Consider the following 17,756-nt stretch of genomic DNA (forward strand, 5'->3'; position numbering starts at 1 on the left):
ACGTCCTCGTGGTCAGAATTAATTGGAAATCCCCCACTATGGCGTGCGTCATAATTGGATGGGAATCTTGAGACGTGAAACTCTAGAATTTAATAAAACGTTTAACCTCTCATTCCATTTGAGATTGATTATCAATTTCCTCATGTTTGTTTCTACTTAGTCACATACTCCTGTGGCATAGGACCACCAGTATAGTGCTTCTGGAAAACTCTAGCATTTGGTGACGACTTTCAATGACATTCAGAAAAAAATACATTCAGTGAAATGAACACTGTACTCTGCGCACGAATCTTCCGCACACAAAAAATATCTCTTTAAAATTTAAGCAATACTACATGTTCACTGAAACAAACATATTACGATAACAAATTCAAACCGAAAACAGAACGCTGACCGAAAAAACGCGCCGAACTCTATATCTCAGGCAAGGAAAGAAAATCAGCCATCCTACGCTACCTTTTCGAGCTTTCTTTTTTGTTTATTCAGTGAACAATGCGTATCACAAGCTTCGTTAGTCGCTCTGAATATTAACTTATTCGCACTTCCACCAAAGTAAAAGAGATCAGTCCCGCACGGTCGAACCTAGCAGCGATCGAGGAAGCCACTTATGATTTCTCTGCAAAAAGAAAAAAACAATATTTCTTTAATATCATTTACTATTATCTACTTGCCCTGCAATATTGAGTAATCCAAGTTTCTATGCCTAGTGTTCGCTCGAATCTAAGGCCACGTATATGTAGATGTTTTTGCTACTGCAGCCGCCTATGGAAGTAGACAGCATGCATGCGACGCGACTGTATTGATGTAGACTGTCATGAGCCTACATCACTCGCCATCCCGCATGAGATCCTGTGTTTCCCTTACAATGTCCACCCACAAATCCATAACGTCCGAACCGCTGGTCTTCTCGGTAATCCTAGCCTCCATATTGCGCAACTGGCTTTTACTGAAACACTGCCTCCACCCGCCTACTACGCCGTTCCGAACGAAGGAATACTTCCTCTTGTCACCCTGGTATCCGACATTCGCGTAAACTTCGCGACCCTTGAAGAGGCCATTCATTGCAGGATTCTCCTTTCCCGCCAAGTCCAGAACGAGCACGTTCCTCATGCTCTCCACTGTCAACCTCTCCAGCAACGTGCTGAGCAGATGTTTGTCCGTTTCCAGAGCTCTGCCGTATCGTTCGCCAAGAAAATAAGCAAGCTTAAGCACCACTGAGCGCACGTCCCTCTTGAGCTGCTCGTACGTGACAAAAAACACGTTAGGTTCTTCTTTCAGGGCGTAACCGGCCAAGAGGTGGTCGAAGTAGTCACCGTAGCCGAAGTCGCCTCTCAGGAACGAGGCGAGAAACTCGTCGAACGTCCCATCTTGGAAACAAAACGGACTGAGATTCGACACGTGGTGGTAGAAGGAGACGCAACAGTCCCAGGGGTTGCGTGCCACGTACACGTACTTCGCGTTCATGTTTAGACGATTCTTCGTCGGTGGGTCCAAATGCGTCATCAGCGCTCTGTACGGAAGTGTCCGTACACCATTGTACGGTTTCCAGTCCTCGACGCCGGCGTACTCGAGAGATCGGCCACTGCTCACAAACTCTTGATAGCTCCTGATGGGCCGCCCTTCGTTGAGAACCAGGAGCGTCAGGTACTGCATCCAATGCGTCCCGCATTTCGGATACGACATCTGCAAAATGTCTCCCTTCGCTGGCGTGAAGCGCAGGGCTTTTCTCAAGATCTCCGGCTGGACGATAGCGGAGCGCCGGACGCCGTCGATGACTTGATAATAAGGCGACCTCAGACTCATGGTTCTCTGGGTCACGAGTAAATGCCAGGCACTGACGCTGCGCAATTTTCCAATGCCCGCCTAGTACATGCACAACAGGTTACGTGCTTGTCGACTGAGGGAAGTTAACGGAGCAATAGCGAATAATAATCGCGAAAGTAGGCGGAACGATATAAAGAACCCTTGATGAACCGTCTTAGCAAGGTCAAATATTTGTGTCACTTCTACAAGTGGCCAGCTCCTTGCTGCACTACTCGAGCAAAAGCCATTGTTGCCGGTGCTGTTATCACCGTTATCAAGCACTTTATGGCTGCCGGTAAAGTACAGAGGTCTCGCCTCCTTTTGGCTGCTGTCGAAATTCTGACCTATACCATATACGCAGGTAAATGATAACCTAGGCGCCAGGTTTTCAGTGCTACTCCCCCCCACCCACCTCGCTGCCTACGCCACAGTCGTTTTGTCTAATAAAAAGAAAGCTTTAGCTTGGGTCCAACTCCGACGCAGCCTACTCAAATACATGTAAAAGGCCAAAACGGTTTTCTGAAATAACCCCTATACCGATTTTAATGAAATGTATTGCATTTGAGAGATATAGGCAATTTCTAGTGACTGCTGGAAGCGGAATTTCTATTTAAGGCCTGAATATTGTTAAAATAATTTTCCAAAATTGGATAGTTCTAAAGAAATATAAGCACGAAGTTTACAAATTAATAGCTCTGCATCAAGAACAGATAGCGCAGTTTAGCAAACGGCATCGACTAGAGGACAATTGCGATATGTCAATTACTTGAATTCGTCACGTTGTGTACAAGGATACTAAAAAAGCTCTATTTCCATATTTCTAGATTTTGTATGTTGAATGTGTATTATACCAATTCCGTCCGCTTTATATGTACCGTTAGAAGTAATTCCCAGAATTGCTATGTCTTTTTAATGAGGAATTCCAGTTCTGAACTTGGTAGTTTTGTTTTCTAAATATTTTTAATATTTGCCAGTTCTATTAAAAAATTCACGGCTTAAACAGAAATTCGAAGACTACAAACAATCAATCAATGCAAAATAATTTTTATTGTATACAGAGGTGGTACATGTTGGTTTGGCTATACAGAAGGAGGTGCCACACCTCAAGGCTGGCAGACCTCACGTTCTGAGATGCATGAAGAGAAATTAGTAAGCAACATTGATTATAGATTAGCAACGACTATGAAACAGCACTAGTAAACATGAGAATCGTGAACTCAACCTAGGATTAGAAACATGATTAGTTATTTTCTTCAATGTAAGAAACGGTCCCCATTGTTTCAAATCGTTAGGCAGGTTATTCCAGAATGGTACAGCCTTTCCGGTGGTTACTGCCTATTCTCGGTAGCAGACAATTGTTATTCGAAGCAAACCTGGTGTTATTCTAATTGGAAATACATACCTTGTCAAATACAATAATAACATTGAGGGTGTTTATAGTCTTGAATACTGCGATGCCTAGGTAATACTTAACCGTGTGTTTAAACGGAACGATTTTATATTCCCGTGGGAGTGGAAGGGCGTTGGCGCGTAATGGAGTGAAGGTGATTAACCGGATGGCTTGGCGCTGTAACTGCTCGAATGAAACTAAATCTGTGGCATACGTACAGTGGCGTAGGCAGGTCGTCTGGCACCCGGCGCCCATAAGTCTTCTGTCACCTCCGCCCCCCCTCCCTATCCGGGTGTATTTAGAAAACTTCCGGGGAGAGGGAGCGGGATGTTTCAGCAGCAGGACAGGCGCATGGGATCCCGCACTTGTCTCCCCCCCTCATTTCGCTTTTGTTCCCAGAGATCGCGAATGTAGCAGGTATACACGCTCTCTAATATTCTGCACCAAACAACACAGGGTTCTGCAGTGATAACTTGTGGTAAGCGCATTTACACATCTGCTATCATACTGTAAGGCTTGGCTACCAATACAGATGCAGCGTCGTGGAAAATATGACTGGCAACTATCAAACATATTGTAATAAAATTTCAATTAGCAATTTTAGAGGCAATATTGCATTAGCGAAATTTAAGCCCGGCAGTCATAGGTTGCCCAACAACAGCTTCCCAATTTCGTCGTACGTACTACGGCATGCAGTATTTTGGCTGTTGGCCGCCCTGAACCCAAAGGAAAATTAATTAGCATGTCAGTGACGCTGCTCTCCGCACCCAAGTAGAAAACGCCACCTGCTTCCTTGCTGCGCGGGCGCCCATGTTATGACATTCACGAGTTCACTTCATTCTGATCCACAAAGCCTTTTTTTATGTGCTGCTATTGGCAAGCGTGATTACCGAGCTGCGGTACCGCCACAATATTGCGAACGGAAAAGAGCACGTTCGGCGCCGATTCCTGGCGTCACCATGGAAAAAACGAGAAGACCACGATGAAGCTCGTGCTAGCGAAAGCTTGCGCTACTGCTGGTTTGTTCTTGCAATGAAGAGGGCAGAGATATCGACGTCACTGCTGCACTACTTCACATTTATTTTGGCACTGCCATATTGAGCCGCTAGTAGTGCCAAAGTACTGCAGGCTCTAGCACCGAACACAATTTTGTTTAGAGATGTAGTTTCTGCTAAGTTATTAATGAGCTTGGGTCCTCAATTCCCGAATTGCAGTGTTTCCTCTGTAATTTCTAATTAATCAGTTATTTGAGATATCCTTATTAATTATCTGCCACATTTTGCACGATACCGAGTTCCTAGTGGTTACAAAGACGTATAACATGATAGAATATCGCAAAACAAGCTCACAAAATTCACCTTTTTATAAAATTCCGTGCAGCTGAAACAACAATCTATATGGGCCCCGGGTGCCAATTGAGATGGGGGGGGTGTCATATATGTCTGAAGACTCCCTCTCTTTCCGGCGGCTTGACTCGGCTTAAATGGTAAACAATGCTACGGCAACACGAAGCTCGATAATCATGTACCCGGTGTACCAGTTCAGTAGTGCCGCAGACTTGGCGGCTGCAGCTTTATCAACATCCGAATATGTAACCGTATGTTTATCAGCATACGAATGTGTGGGCTAAAAAATTTAATTTGCTAAATGGTTTCTGTGCCAGGAGTATGTATGCACAGTTCCATTTATGAGTTTTGTATTGTTAGTATTATTTTTGAATCAGTTTCGAGGGGTTCAATAAAAACAACGTCTCCTATTTCTAGCTAACGGTGTCTTTATCAGTTTGTTGTGTGAATTAATGTCACAAATAGAGTATATTGATTCAGCTGCACGGAATTTTTTTAAAAGGCGTACTTTCTCAGCTCATTTTCCGATATTCCATCAGGTTATCTGTCATTGTCACCACTAGGAACACGACATCGTACAAAACGCGGCAAATAATTAATACGGATATCCTAAATAACTGCTTCATTAGCAATTATAGAGGAAACACTGCCATTCGGGAATTGAGGACCCAAAGTCATTGTTAACTCAACAGAAACTTCCCTAAACAAAATTGTCTTCGGTGCTAGAGCCTGCAGTACTTTGGCACTACTGGCGGCTCAATAAGGCAGTGCGAAAATAAATATGAAATAGTGCAGCAGTGACGTCAATATCTCTACCCTCCTCACTGCTAGTGCAGACCAACAGTAGCGCAAGATTTCGCTGGCACGGGCTTCATCGCGGCCTTCTCGTTTTTTCCATGGTGATGCCGGGAATCGACGCCGAGCGTGCTCCATTCCGTTCGCAATATTGTGGCGGTACCGCAGCTCGGTAATCACGCTTGCCAATAGCAGCAAATAAAGAAAGGCTTTATGGATCAGAATGAAGTGAACTCGTGAATGTCATAACATGGGCGCCCGCGCAGCAAGGAAGCAGGTGGCGTTTTCTAATAGGGTGCGGAGAGCAGCGTCACTGACATGCTATTTAAGTTTCGTTTGGGTTCAGGGCTGCCCACAGCCAAAGACTTGGCGCCGCAGTACGTACGACGATTTTTGTGAAGTTCTTGGAAAACACATGACTGTCGGGCTTCAATTTCCCAAATGCAATATTGCGTCTAAAATCGCTAATTCATACTTTATTAAAACATTTTGTATAGTTGTCAGCCATATTTTTCATGACACTGCATCTGTATTGGTTGCCAAGCCTTGCAGTCTAACAGCAGATGTGCAAATATGTGCAAATGCGCTTGCCACACGTTATCACTCCAGCACCCTGTGTTATTTGATGCAGAAAATAAAACAGCGTGTATACCTGCTGCATTCGCGATTTCTGGGAACGAAATCCAAGGCGGCTGTGCTGGTGCTGAAACATCAACCCCCCACGCCCGAAATTTTCGAACTACACCCGGGTGGGCGAGGGGGTGACAGAAGACCTATGGGCGTTGGGCTCCAGACGACCTAGCCATGCCACTGGCGTTGAGACAGTGGAAGAAACCTTAAAGATAATATGTGATGGGCAGAATGCTTGAGCACTCATGTTTAAAGCTAGATCGCCTTCCCCCCCCCCCCCCCCCCCCCACAAAAATAATTAGAGACGAGACGAGAGAGATCTTGAACAGAATCAGCACAAAAAAGCTCGAAAAAGAAAGAACGAAACAGGCTTGTGCGACTTTGAAGGTTCAAAATCCAGCATCCATCGAAGCTGTTTCTTTCACACCACCTCGACACATTCCCGCGTAAACGTCACCCTCTTCAAGCCTTCCCCGCATATAACGCTTGCGAGCATATTCCAAAAGCTTCAATTACAAAACTGCATTTGATCTCGACGCATTTGACTTCGCATACAGATTTGCCAAAGCCTTCCGCCGATTTCAGTAAATTTTATCTATGTGGCGCTTCTCTTTCTTAAAAGAGCATTTACACCCCTCCGGATCGCTTGTGTACGTAATTTATTGCTAAAGACTCAATTAGTCTGCTCGCGTTAAACTTCTCCTACGCGTTATCCACAACGGGGCTCTAATTGTAGCCAAACGCAACGAACGTGCCTTTTTCAGTGAGAACTCGCGGGAAATCTACCACGAACCTCGTATAGCGCAGAAAGATACGACAAAACTGAGAGCATAGTAACTATTGACACGTGTACTTATCTTTATCGGGCGACCACGTTTCGCCACCTAATAAATGTAATCGCACAGCGCGGGACGCGCCTGCATGTATCCGAAGTTTCTGGAAAGTTATCGATACTTCTACCCGGCTATCTGTTGTCGCCGAACGTTGTGTTATCTGATTTCGTCGTGTGACGCGAATGGTGTAGAACTTTGTGGAAGGTACGCGGGTCCGAACGATTAGTCTGGAACATTCGACGACTGCTGTATAAAAGCCGACGCGCTTGACTCGCTGATCCGATTTCCGACGATCGCCGAACGTGTTCGCCGCTATCGTTGTGCTATAAGTGTAGCCTGTTTTTGTGGGCACAGGTTCGCCCAATAAAAGCTAGTTTTGTATTCCACCGTATTGCTGCTTTTCTTCACCGTCACTACCACGTGACACTATTTACAACGCCCCCTATTCATCCGGAAAAGTTAAAGTTTCGGCATACCTTACACACCGCGTAGCTCCCATTTGATGCAAACAAAAGGCGAGCCGAGATCGCTGGTGGCTTCGTATTCGCCGTGTCCTCGCGCGCCTAGTGTTGGAGGTGACGTCATCTCAATTACTGGAGACGCGTTGAAGAGAGAGGCTGCAGTGTGCCTTGGCTCGCCGCTGCTGCGGCTCCTCATCACACCAGCGTCATGAAAGCGAGTGTACGCGGTGATCGAGCGAGATCTGTCCAATGTTTGCCCGGGGGCACATCAGACCATGCTTGTTCATTCGATGATTAATTTAATAACAAATGAGTAATTTGAACGGTGGCTTTTTTTTTTACAGAGACTGAATTTGATCCACACACGTGTCGCTTCGCATAAAAAAGTATTACGTACTGTTTCTCCCTTGTAGCTGAATTATATCTCCGTGGCATTCTTAGCTCTGTCGGGCCCAGTTACGCCATTTTACCGCATTTAAACAAATAAGCTCATCCGAAAAACACGTGCTTGGCTCATTATAGCCTGCACGGCTGCTGCGCCATAAAAATCCAAAATCGTCATCATCATCATCATCATCATCATCATCATAGCTCGGGGCAACGGGCTAAATTCCCGTCACTCGCAAAACACACTCATAACACTCCGGAGTGCTTACGTACGCAACTTATTGCGAAAGCCGCAATTAATTATTCACCCACATGATATTTGGCCCACACGTCACCCATAACAGGCCCCATATTATTATCGAATGCGAACAAGGTGCCATGTTTAGTTCACCAAAGAACAAGCAACTTCTTACAACGTAATAAAACATGAAAAAGAAAAGAGGTTTCAGTAATTATTTACAAAACTCCTAATTACGGTAGGAAGGGCAAAGGTAATTCATACATCAAGTAGCTACTGCAACATGTAGCTACTGCAAGAACCATCGTCTTGCATTGCCTTGAGGTGCGAAACCACCACGTTTTTTTATCCCTATATCCTAGTGGGGACGCTGGCACTCTCTGTGAATGACTGGGACACCGGTGAGATCGCGGTGAAAGATTGGGTCACATTGGGCGAGACGTTGGCTTCACTGATAATGACGATGGGCCGCACCAGTTTGCGCTATAAACGCGTCTGTTCTCGCTGGATTTTGAAATCATCCGAAATAAGTAGAAAGGAACCCGTGAATAATTTCGAAGAGCTCAAATCGAATATTCAGCAGGCATGTTATTACTGTAAGGAGACGGGTCACGTCGCCCGAAATTACCCTAATAAACTGCCACCATTCTTTTGCACCAGCAACCATCCTACTAGCATTGATCTGCTAAAGCCATCCATGCATGACGGATCTTATTGCACATGGAAAAGAGTCCAGGGTACTCAGGGGCTCCGCGGCCACCATGGACGTCGTCCATCCGAAGTATGCGAAAAGCAATGACTTCATGCCCGAATGCACGTAGGTTAGGCAGACCGTCAGTGAAGAATTAGTGTGCCTACCGATGGCAAAGGTACAGAAGACGTTCGAACTAACCCCAGTAAGCTTGCAGCTAATTGATATTGATATTATCGAACTGGTATGGAAGCTGAGGCAATCCATTGGCTTCCATTTGCCTCGTTGTACTACAACACAATTGTTCAAGCGTTCTGAACCTCAAATACACACACGATAAGTATCGCCAGGTGCCCGGGCCGAGATTTTCTTCTACCGACTCTTTGGCTTGGCGTGCCGGCTGAGTCCATGTGCACGCAATCAGCACCTCTAAGCTCGGGAATAAACAAGTGTAACGAGAAAAAACGGTTCCATAGTTTCTATTTGCCCGTCAGTATGTTTAAACAAACAATGTTTTTGCATCCACCGTATCTGTAGAAGAATCTGCGAGGGCTCATACGACGTGTTCCAAGCATACGTATGTGTGCTGTCACCGAATACTGCCAGCCGCGTTCACCGACGCTTCTATGACTAAGATGTTACTAAGCATACTCGTAGATTGGAACCGAATGCTGAAATAAGGTGGTGTGGTATTGCCCTGGTGCTAAAAATTACATACAGCAATCAAAATTTGTATTAAAAGTCCGTACAGCGTCCTGGGTCATCGGTTCACTTTGGATCTTTTTACGTCGTACGCTTTTACGGGCTCATTCCAATAGTCATTTCGGTTGGCCATTGTGTCCGCCGCCGACGGCTGCGCTTCCGCATCCGGTGTCCTTAGCAGCTGTCGCCGGAATGAGAAAAAAAAAATACCCAGTTCCCTGCCCCGCTGCGCGGAAATCAGCTATTCTAGCACGGAGTCACGCCAGCTTTCTTTTTTTTTTTTTTATTGGATGGAACTATGCGTAGTTTCATTTGAAACTTGTTAGTTTACATTTGGACAAACATGAGAAACAAATGCACACATGCTACACAGTCCAATGAAAGTTCGAAATTCGGGCAAACAAACACAAGCGTCCAGACGCGAAATCCGTTCAGGAACGGGGTCGAAGGTTGCAACCACACTACGCACTTGCGCAGCCTCTTCTCTAAAGACAGAGCTTGCCTAGCGAGGTGGCTCGGCATGTCTGTCGATCATTGTGGGCTTCTCCATAATAATTATCATACTAATAACCAAAACAAATTATATCACAATGAGCTGTCTCTTTGAGAGGAAGAAACCGCATGCCATAAGATAAAAGAGGAAAGTCTTTTTGAATCGTCCTTTGTAAAATTTCCGAAAAATTAAATGCGTCCCGATAAAGAATGAAACAACATCCTATTTTCACGGGTTGATTGCAAAATCTACAATTCGCATTCCAGGGAACACATAATTATTTTTCTTTAAGCCATCTTCTAACTGGCAGGGTGGAAGATTGCAGCATAAAGAAAAATGTTTTTGCTGCTGGCGTAATACCCATTCTAGGGACACGGGAAGGAACATCTTCACCAAATAGAGATAGATACGGCTTCCAATGTATGGGTTCAGGTAAAAGGTTACGTATAAGTGCTATATTTCGCGATGTCCGATTAACACTATTCAAATATTGTAGAGTGAATGTGGCTTTTCAAAATGGAAATTAAGCTAGTTTAAGTGGCAATAGAACAGAATTAAGGGAATATGTAGAAGAAAAAAAGAAAATGAAGGATAACGGGGCACATATGGTGGCTCATGTTACCGCGTGGGGGCTTAGACACGTGCTTAGAATGCGCCTGATAAGTGTGCGGAGAGAAAAAAAATACCGTCTGATGTCTGGCTAATGATAAAAAAAAACTTATCTTTGGATATCCTTTTTGCGTTATACTTTCTTTGCCTCTCAGTTACCCCGAACCTGAGATTGTGAGCTTCCAGTGAAGTATCGCTTGCAATCTCGCAGGCTTCAAGTAGCACAACCTTTTCAGAAATGAGGAAGGTGCCCGCGGCGGTGAGTATCCGCTATTCAGCAGTAAACGCCGACTACGACGTACGAGTAAGTTGGCCTCAGTAAGAATGAAGTTACTTCAGCATAATCATCATCAGCCCGGTTACGCCCACTGCAGGGCAAAGGCCTCTCCCATACTTCTCCAACTACCCCGGTCATGTACTAATTGTGGCCACGTTGTCCCTACAAACTTCTTAATCTCATCCGCCCACCTAACTTTCTGCCGCCCCCTGCTACGCTTCCCTTCAATTGGAATTCAGTCCGTAACCCTTAATTACCATCGGTTATCTTCCCTGCTCATTACATTTCCTGCCCATGTCCATTTCTTTTTCTTGATTTCGACTAAGACGTCATTAACTCGAGCTTGTTCCCTTACAAAATCTGCTCTTTTCTTATCCCTTATTGTTACACCCATCATTCTTCCTTCCATAGCTCGTTGCGTCGTCCCCAATTTAGGTAGAACCCTTTTGGTAAGCCTCCAGGTTTCTGCCCCGTACGTTAGTACTGGTAAGACGCGCTGTTATACACTTTTCTCTTGAGGGAGAATGGCGACTAACTGTTCATGATCTGACAATGCCTGCCAAACGCACCCCAGCCCATTCTTATTCTTCTGATTATTTCAGTGTCATGATCCGGATCCGCGGTCACTACTTGTCCTATGTAGATATATTCCCTTACCAGTTGCAGTGCCTCGCTGCCTATCGTAAACTGCTGTTCTCTTCTGAGACTGTTAAACGTTACTTTAGTTAGCTGCAGATTAATCTTTAGGCCCACCCTTGTGCTTTGCCTCTCCAGGTCAGTGAGCATGCATTGTAATTGGTCCCTTGAGTTACTAAGCAAGGCAATATCATCAGCGAATCGCGAGTTACTAAGGTTTTCTCCATTGCCTCTTATCCCCAAATCTTCCCAATCCAGGTCTCTTAACACCTCCTGTAAAGACGCTGTGAATAGCATTGGAGAGATCGTATCTCTCTGCGTGACGCCTTTCGTTATTAGGATTTTGTTTCTTTTTTTATGCAGGAGTACGGTGGCTGTGGAGCCGCTATAGATATCGTTCAGTATTTTTACATACGGCTCGTCTACACCCTGATTTCGTAATGCCTTCATGACTGCTAAAGTTTCGACTGCATCAAACGCTTTCTCGTAATCAATGAAAGCTATATATAAGGGTTGGTTATATTCCGCACATTTCTCTATGACCTGATTGATATCTGTGAATAGGGTCTATTATTGAGTAGCCTTTACGGAATCCTGCCTGGTACTTTGGTTGACAGAAGTCTAAGGTGTTCCTGATTCTATTTGCGATTACATTAGCAAATACTTTGTAGGCAACGGACAGTAATCTGATCGGTCTATAATTTTTCAAGTCTTTGGCGTCCCCTTTCTTATAGATTAGGATTATGTTAGCGTTCTTCCAAGGCTCCGGTACGCTCAAAGTCATGAGCCATTGCGTATACAAGGTCGCCAGTTTCTCTAGAACAATCTGCCCACGATGCTTCAACAAATCTGCTGTTACCTGATCCTCCCCAGCTTCCTTCCCCCTTTGCATAGCTCCCAAGGCTTTCTTTACTTTTTCCGGTATTACCTGTGGGACTTCGAATTCCTCTAGACTATTCTCCCTTCTATTATCGTCGTGGGTGCAACTGGTACTGTATATATCTCTATAGAACTCCTCAGCCACTTGAACTTTCTCATCCATATTAGTAATGATATTGCCGGCTTTGTCTCTTAACGCATGCATCTGATTCTTCCCAATTCCTAGTTTCTTCTTCACTGCTTTTAGGCTTCCTCCGTTCCTGAGAGCATGTTCAATTCTATCCATATTATACTTCCTTATGTCAGCTGTTTTACGCTTGTTGATTAACTTCGAAAGTTCTGCCAGTTTTATTCTAGTGGTAGGGTTAGAGGCTTTCATACATTCGCGTTTCTTGATCAGATCTTTCGTCTGCTGCTATAGCTTACTGGTATCCTGTCTAACGGAGTTACCACCGACATCTAGTGCACATTCCCTAATGATGCCCATAAGATTGTCGTTCATATCTTGAACACTAAGGTCCTCTTCCTGAGTTAAAGCCGAATACCTGTTCTGCAGCTTGATCCGGAATTCCTCTATTTTCCCTCTTACCGCTAACTCATTGATCGGCTTCTAATGTACCAGTTTCTTCATTCCCTCCTCAAGTCTAGGCTAATTCGAGTTCTTACCATCCTATGGCCACTGCAGCGCACCTTGCCGAGCACGTCCAGATCCTGTATGATGCCAGGATTAGCGCAGAGTATGAAGTCTATTTCATTTCTAGTCTCGCCATTCGGTCTCCTCCTCGTCCACTTTCGGCTATCCCGCTTGCGGAAGAAGGTATACATTATCCGCATATTATTTTGTTCTGCAAATTCTACTAATAAACCTCCCTTGCTATTCCTAGAGCCTATGTCATATTCACTCACTTACTTGTCTCCAGCCTGCTTCTTGCCTCCCCTGGCATTGAAGTCGCCCACAAGTATAGTGTATTTTCTTTTGACTTTACCCATCACAAATTACACGTCCTCATAGAAGCTTTCAACTTCCTGGTCATCATGACTGGATGTAGGGGCGTAGACCTGTACGACCTTCAATTTGTACCTTTTATTAAGTTTCACAACAAGACCTGCCACCCTCGCGTTAATGCTATAGAAGTCCTGTGCGTTACCAGCTATATTCTTATTAATCAGGAACCCAACTCCTACTCCTTGTCTTCCCGCTAAGCCCCGGTAGCACAGGAGATGGCCGCTTTTCAGCACTGTATATGCTTATTTCGTCCTCCTAACTCCACTGAGCCCTATTATATCCCATTTACTGCCATGAAATTCCTGCAATAGCACTGCTAGACTCGCCTCATTAGATAACGTTCTAGCGTTCTATCGTTACGATGATGGCATGACGAGAGTCGGATGACTAAACTGGAATGGCGACCATACAACAACCACAACAACATTACGACCAGCACACATACCTAGTGGCCCAAGCTGGTAGACAATTTGTGCCACTAGGTCGGCCTAACAGGATAGATAGATAGATAGATAGATAGATAGATAGATAGATAGATAGATAGATAGATAGATAGATAGATAGATAGATAGATAGATAGATAGATAGATAGATAGATAGATAGATAGATAGATAGATAGATAGATAGATAGATAGATAGATAGATAGATAGATAGATAGATAGATAGATAGATAGATAGATAGATTTGAAACGGCTGAAGTAGGAAAGAAGTGCTGGTAGCATCAAAGGAGTAGCCTACAGAGAAGCTATTACTCGCACCATAGAGGAGTCCGATGTATTTCTTTTTCTATTTGTTCTTCGACGATCTATTCTGCATGGGTTATCTCGGCTTCCCCTCCTTTTGTTCCGCCTCAGCGATCCGCTCATAAGTTCTGCATTCTCAATTGAGTTAGTTTTGCTGCGCCACCCCATCGTTGACCACACCGTTGTTGCTACTATTCTTCTTTGTCAACTTTCTTCAATGTTTTCCTCATCAACGGGTTACGAGACTGGTAACCTCCTGTAGGAAAGTGATCACAACGTGATTTTTGTGTCGTTTAGCCATTGTATTTCGCCGCCGAAGAAAACACAAATAACAATCGTGAACTGAGACACTTATGAAGAAGCTGCGAAAAGAGCAACTGCTGTAATAGTAATGAACAGGACTAGTTGTTTTTTCCTGAAATTCTTATTTCTTATGGCAAATAATATTAATAATAATAATAACAATATAATAATAATAATAATAATAATAATAATTGTAAACATATTAGAAGAGAGCGAATAATAAATATGTATCTTTCTCACAGCCTCAACGGTGGAACTCTGACCTTGTGGCTTCAACAGCTGATTGCCTAAAAGAGAGCACCGATACTACGAGCAAGAATAGTCACGTCCTGGCAAAAGTGAAGTGTTCGAGAATGTTGTCGCAATTCGAAAGAACACCGAACGAAATGTATTACGCACGAAGCACACTGAAGATCCCCACGCTGCCGGGAAGTCCCACAGGCTGAACCGCTGCTGCTTTACTATACTGACCCAAAAGCGGCCTAGAAACGTCTGTGTAATCCTAGGCCTGCCACGAGCAGTGCTCATGCTGGCTGCTAGCGCGGGTGAAGAGCAATGAAATCGTGAGGGACGAGTTTCAGGCAAAGATGCACGTTTTTACGATTTCAGGAGACGGGGAGGGGGGCAATGCGTCAACAGAGCACGGTCAGGTACACAGCACGGTGTCACCGACTAGCGCTATAAGCTAGCCATATAACACGTGTTAGCTATATTGGAGCGCGGATGGCGTTCATTACGTCACTCCCTCCCCAGTGAGCTGCCGAACATTACAGGTCCAGTCCAACGGTCGCAGTGTTTCACCTCCCACTGCGCCTGTACTGCGCCGTTGTTCGCGAGGAAGTTGCAGTTGCTCCTTTTGTCGCTCTGACAAGTGCCGCCACAGGCACGGAACATGCCTAGTCAGAGTTCTCCATATGAGTCGCTTTCACGCGATCAGTAAAGACGACGTCGCGCTGGCCTCGAATGCCCTGTCAGGATTGGAGGCTCAATCCCATCGCTAGTGATGAGTTGTCAAGATTGGAGTCGGGCATGAATTAGAAGGTAGCTGGCCCATGGCGTCGTCCAACTTATCCACGCTGAGGACGTTCATGAAGGGAAGGACTGCTTGTCATCGAGAACGAGGAATAGGGGTTTATTTACAGTATCTACATGCAGTTCATCAGTCTAGCATGACTGCGAGAGAAAGTACATCAGTCTAACCCGACTGCTTGAGAGTGTGTGTCCTGAGCAGCCGCACAACAGCGGTTTATAAACACTCGGTCCTCCCCCGATATCCAGGTGACGGAGACGGCCGTCGAGTCATCGTAAACCAGTCGCCTCTCCGCGGGACGGCTTACACACACGCGCACACACACACACACACACACAGGTTCACGGTCTGGAACCGACGTCACACGGACTTCGTAGAACTCGGAGCTGACCCCCACAGCGCGGCCGCGTGCCCATTGTCTTGCGTCTTGGACGGCGAATGGGCCTTTGAACACGTTCCCGCAGCATCTCCCCCGCTCGCGGCCGAACCGGGTAGGCGGTGTCGTGTTCCGGCACAAAGCCTGCTTCGTCGAACTCATTCAGTCACAACGGCGACGAGGCTAGAGCGTAACGCTAAGGAAAGTTGCCGCCCCTGTCGCAAGTGGCTGGCAAAACTTGCGCTTCAGCTGGCCGTTCTTAATAGCGCCTCCATGGCCCGGAAAATCTCGACGGTCCAGCGCTGACAACGGCTCGGCAGGAAGAGAACGGCTGGTGGCCAGGTAGTGATGCCTTGGCTCGCAGCGACCACTTGCGTAATGAAATCACCGCCCCAAAACGTCCAACAAGGACAGGCAACTGAAAAACGAACCCCACAACACGGCTCTGCACCGAGGCAACGTACCTTGGCACTCACTTTAGACCCGCTAGGCTTCAAAGAAAGCATAAGTGCAGAAACAAAAAATGCTGCATTTCGCTATGCCAATTTTTAAAGCAATATCGTGCTGGCAAATTCAGCAATCATGGCGGCAATCCTGCTAAGTGACAGGGGATCTTCTAAGCCTAACCAAATTAACAATAATAACCCTAAAATTTAGGCGGCACGCATAAATGCAGAATTCAAATTAGTCTGCTCAAACCATCCGCATCGCTATGAAACTTTCCATTCTTATATCTAACGGAGAAGTTGTACTCTTGCAGAGTGAGACTTCATCGGAGCAAGCGGCCATTTTTGTGTAATATTTTATTGAGCCACGTCAGAGGACAGTGGTCGGTCTCGAAAATGAACTTCGCTCCGTGCAAGTAACACGACAACTTCTGGGTGGCCCAAACTAAACAAGCGCATTCCTTCTCTGAAGCACTGTAGGCTTCCTCTCTTACATTTAGTTTACGGCTGGCATAGAGGATAGGATGCTCCTGGTTATCGTTGCCGACCTGACTAAGTACCACGCCCATACCTCTGTCGCTTGCGTCGCATTGAGCTATGAATTCCTTTGTGTAGTCTGCCGCGCGAAGCACAGGACGAGAAACCAATAGCGTTTTCAAAGTTTGGAAAGCGTTCTCTTTGTCCTTATCCCAGTGTACGCTACCCCGTGCTCCCTTTCGGGGGGCGTCCGTTATGGACTTCCCATTTGCGAGTAATTCGGAATGTACCGTTGATAGTACCCCACAAGTCCCAAAAATGAACGAAGGTCTGTTTTCGTGTGCGGCTGAGAAAATTCTCCAATCGTAGCTATTTTCAGCTCAGCCAGCCGTCTCGTGCCCTGGCGGACAACATGGCCCAGATAAGTAACCTGCGAACAACCAAATCTACACTTTTCCGCTTTCACCATTAAGCCGGCTTCCCTACACCGTGAGAACACCGGTTTGAGGCGCGATACGTGTTGTTCCCAGCTGTTCGAAAAAATTGCTACATCATCAAGATATGGCAAAGCGAACTCCCGCAAGTCTTTTAGGACAATATCTATTAACTTAGGGAAGCTAAACGGCGCGTTCTTCAGCCCGAAGCTGAGTGCGAGAGGGCGAAAACTGCCTACAGGTGAGATAAATGCGGCATAGCGGCTGGCACTTTCTGAAAGGGGAACTTGCCAGTACCCCCGCGCGTGATATATAGTTGAAATGTATTTAGCAGCGCTAACTCTTTTAATTCGTTCCTCAATGTTGGGTATCGGGTACAGCTGATCCCTAGTGATGGCATTTAACTTCCTGTAGTCAACGCACGGACGAGGGTCATTGTTAGGGGTTTCTACCAGTATTAGCGGTGACGTGCAGTCACTCTCAGCGGGCTCAATAACTCCCAGCTCTAGCATGCGCTGTATCTCTGCCTCCATAATTTCTCTCTGTCTTGGCGACACCCTGTAAGGCTTTGATCTTACGAGTTCGGTCAATGTCAGCTCTATTTCATGCGTTAATTGTTCGGTTCTACCCGGCTGATCGCTGAATCTGTCGAGATATTCCCCAAACACCCCTTTTAGCTCATCTACCTGCTCGGGTCTAAGAGCGTGCGAGCTTACCGAATGTTTTACTACTTCTTCTAGGCCGATTTCTGAGTTGGAAGTCGCCCAAT

The 17,756-nt window shown here is 45.6% G+C and overlaps 1 protein-coding gene across 1 annotated transcript; it reads right to left on the reverse strand.

Annotated features, from left to right (window-relative positions):
- Positions 1 to 313: 313 nt before the first annotated feature.
- Positions 314 to 1,856, reverse strand: LOC129382888 (sulfotransferase 1B1-like). The gene has a single exon (XM_055067120.2). It carries the CDS (start codon positions 1,801 to 1,803, stop codon positions 826 to 828), a length of 978 nt encoding a protein of 325 aa, XP_054923095.1. The 5' UTR covers positions 1,804 to 1,856; the 3' UTR covers positions 314 to 825.
- Between the last annotated feature and the right edge of the window lie 15,900 nt (positions 1,857 to 17,756).

Source organism: Dermacentor andersoni, chromosome 3 (genome assembly GCF_023375885.2).
Source record: "Dermacentor andersoni chromosome 3, qqDerAnde1_hic_scaffold, whole genome shotgun sequence".
NCBI classification, from domain to species: Eukaryota; Metazoa; Arthropoda; class Arachnida; order Ixodida; family Ixodidae; genus Dermacentor; species Dermacentor andersoni.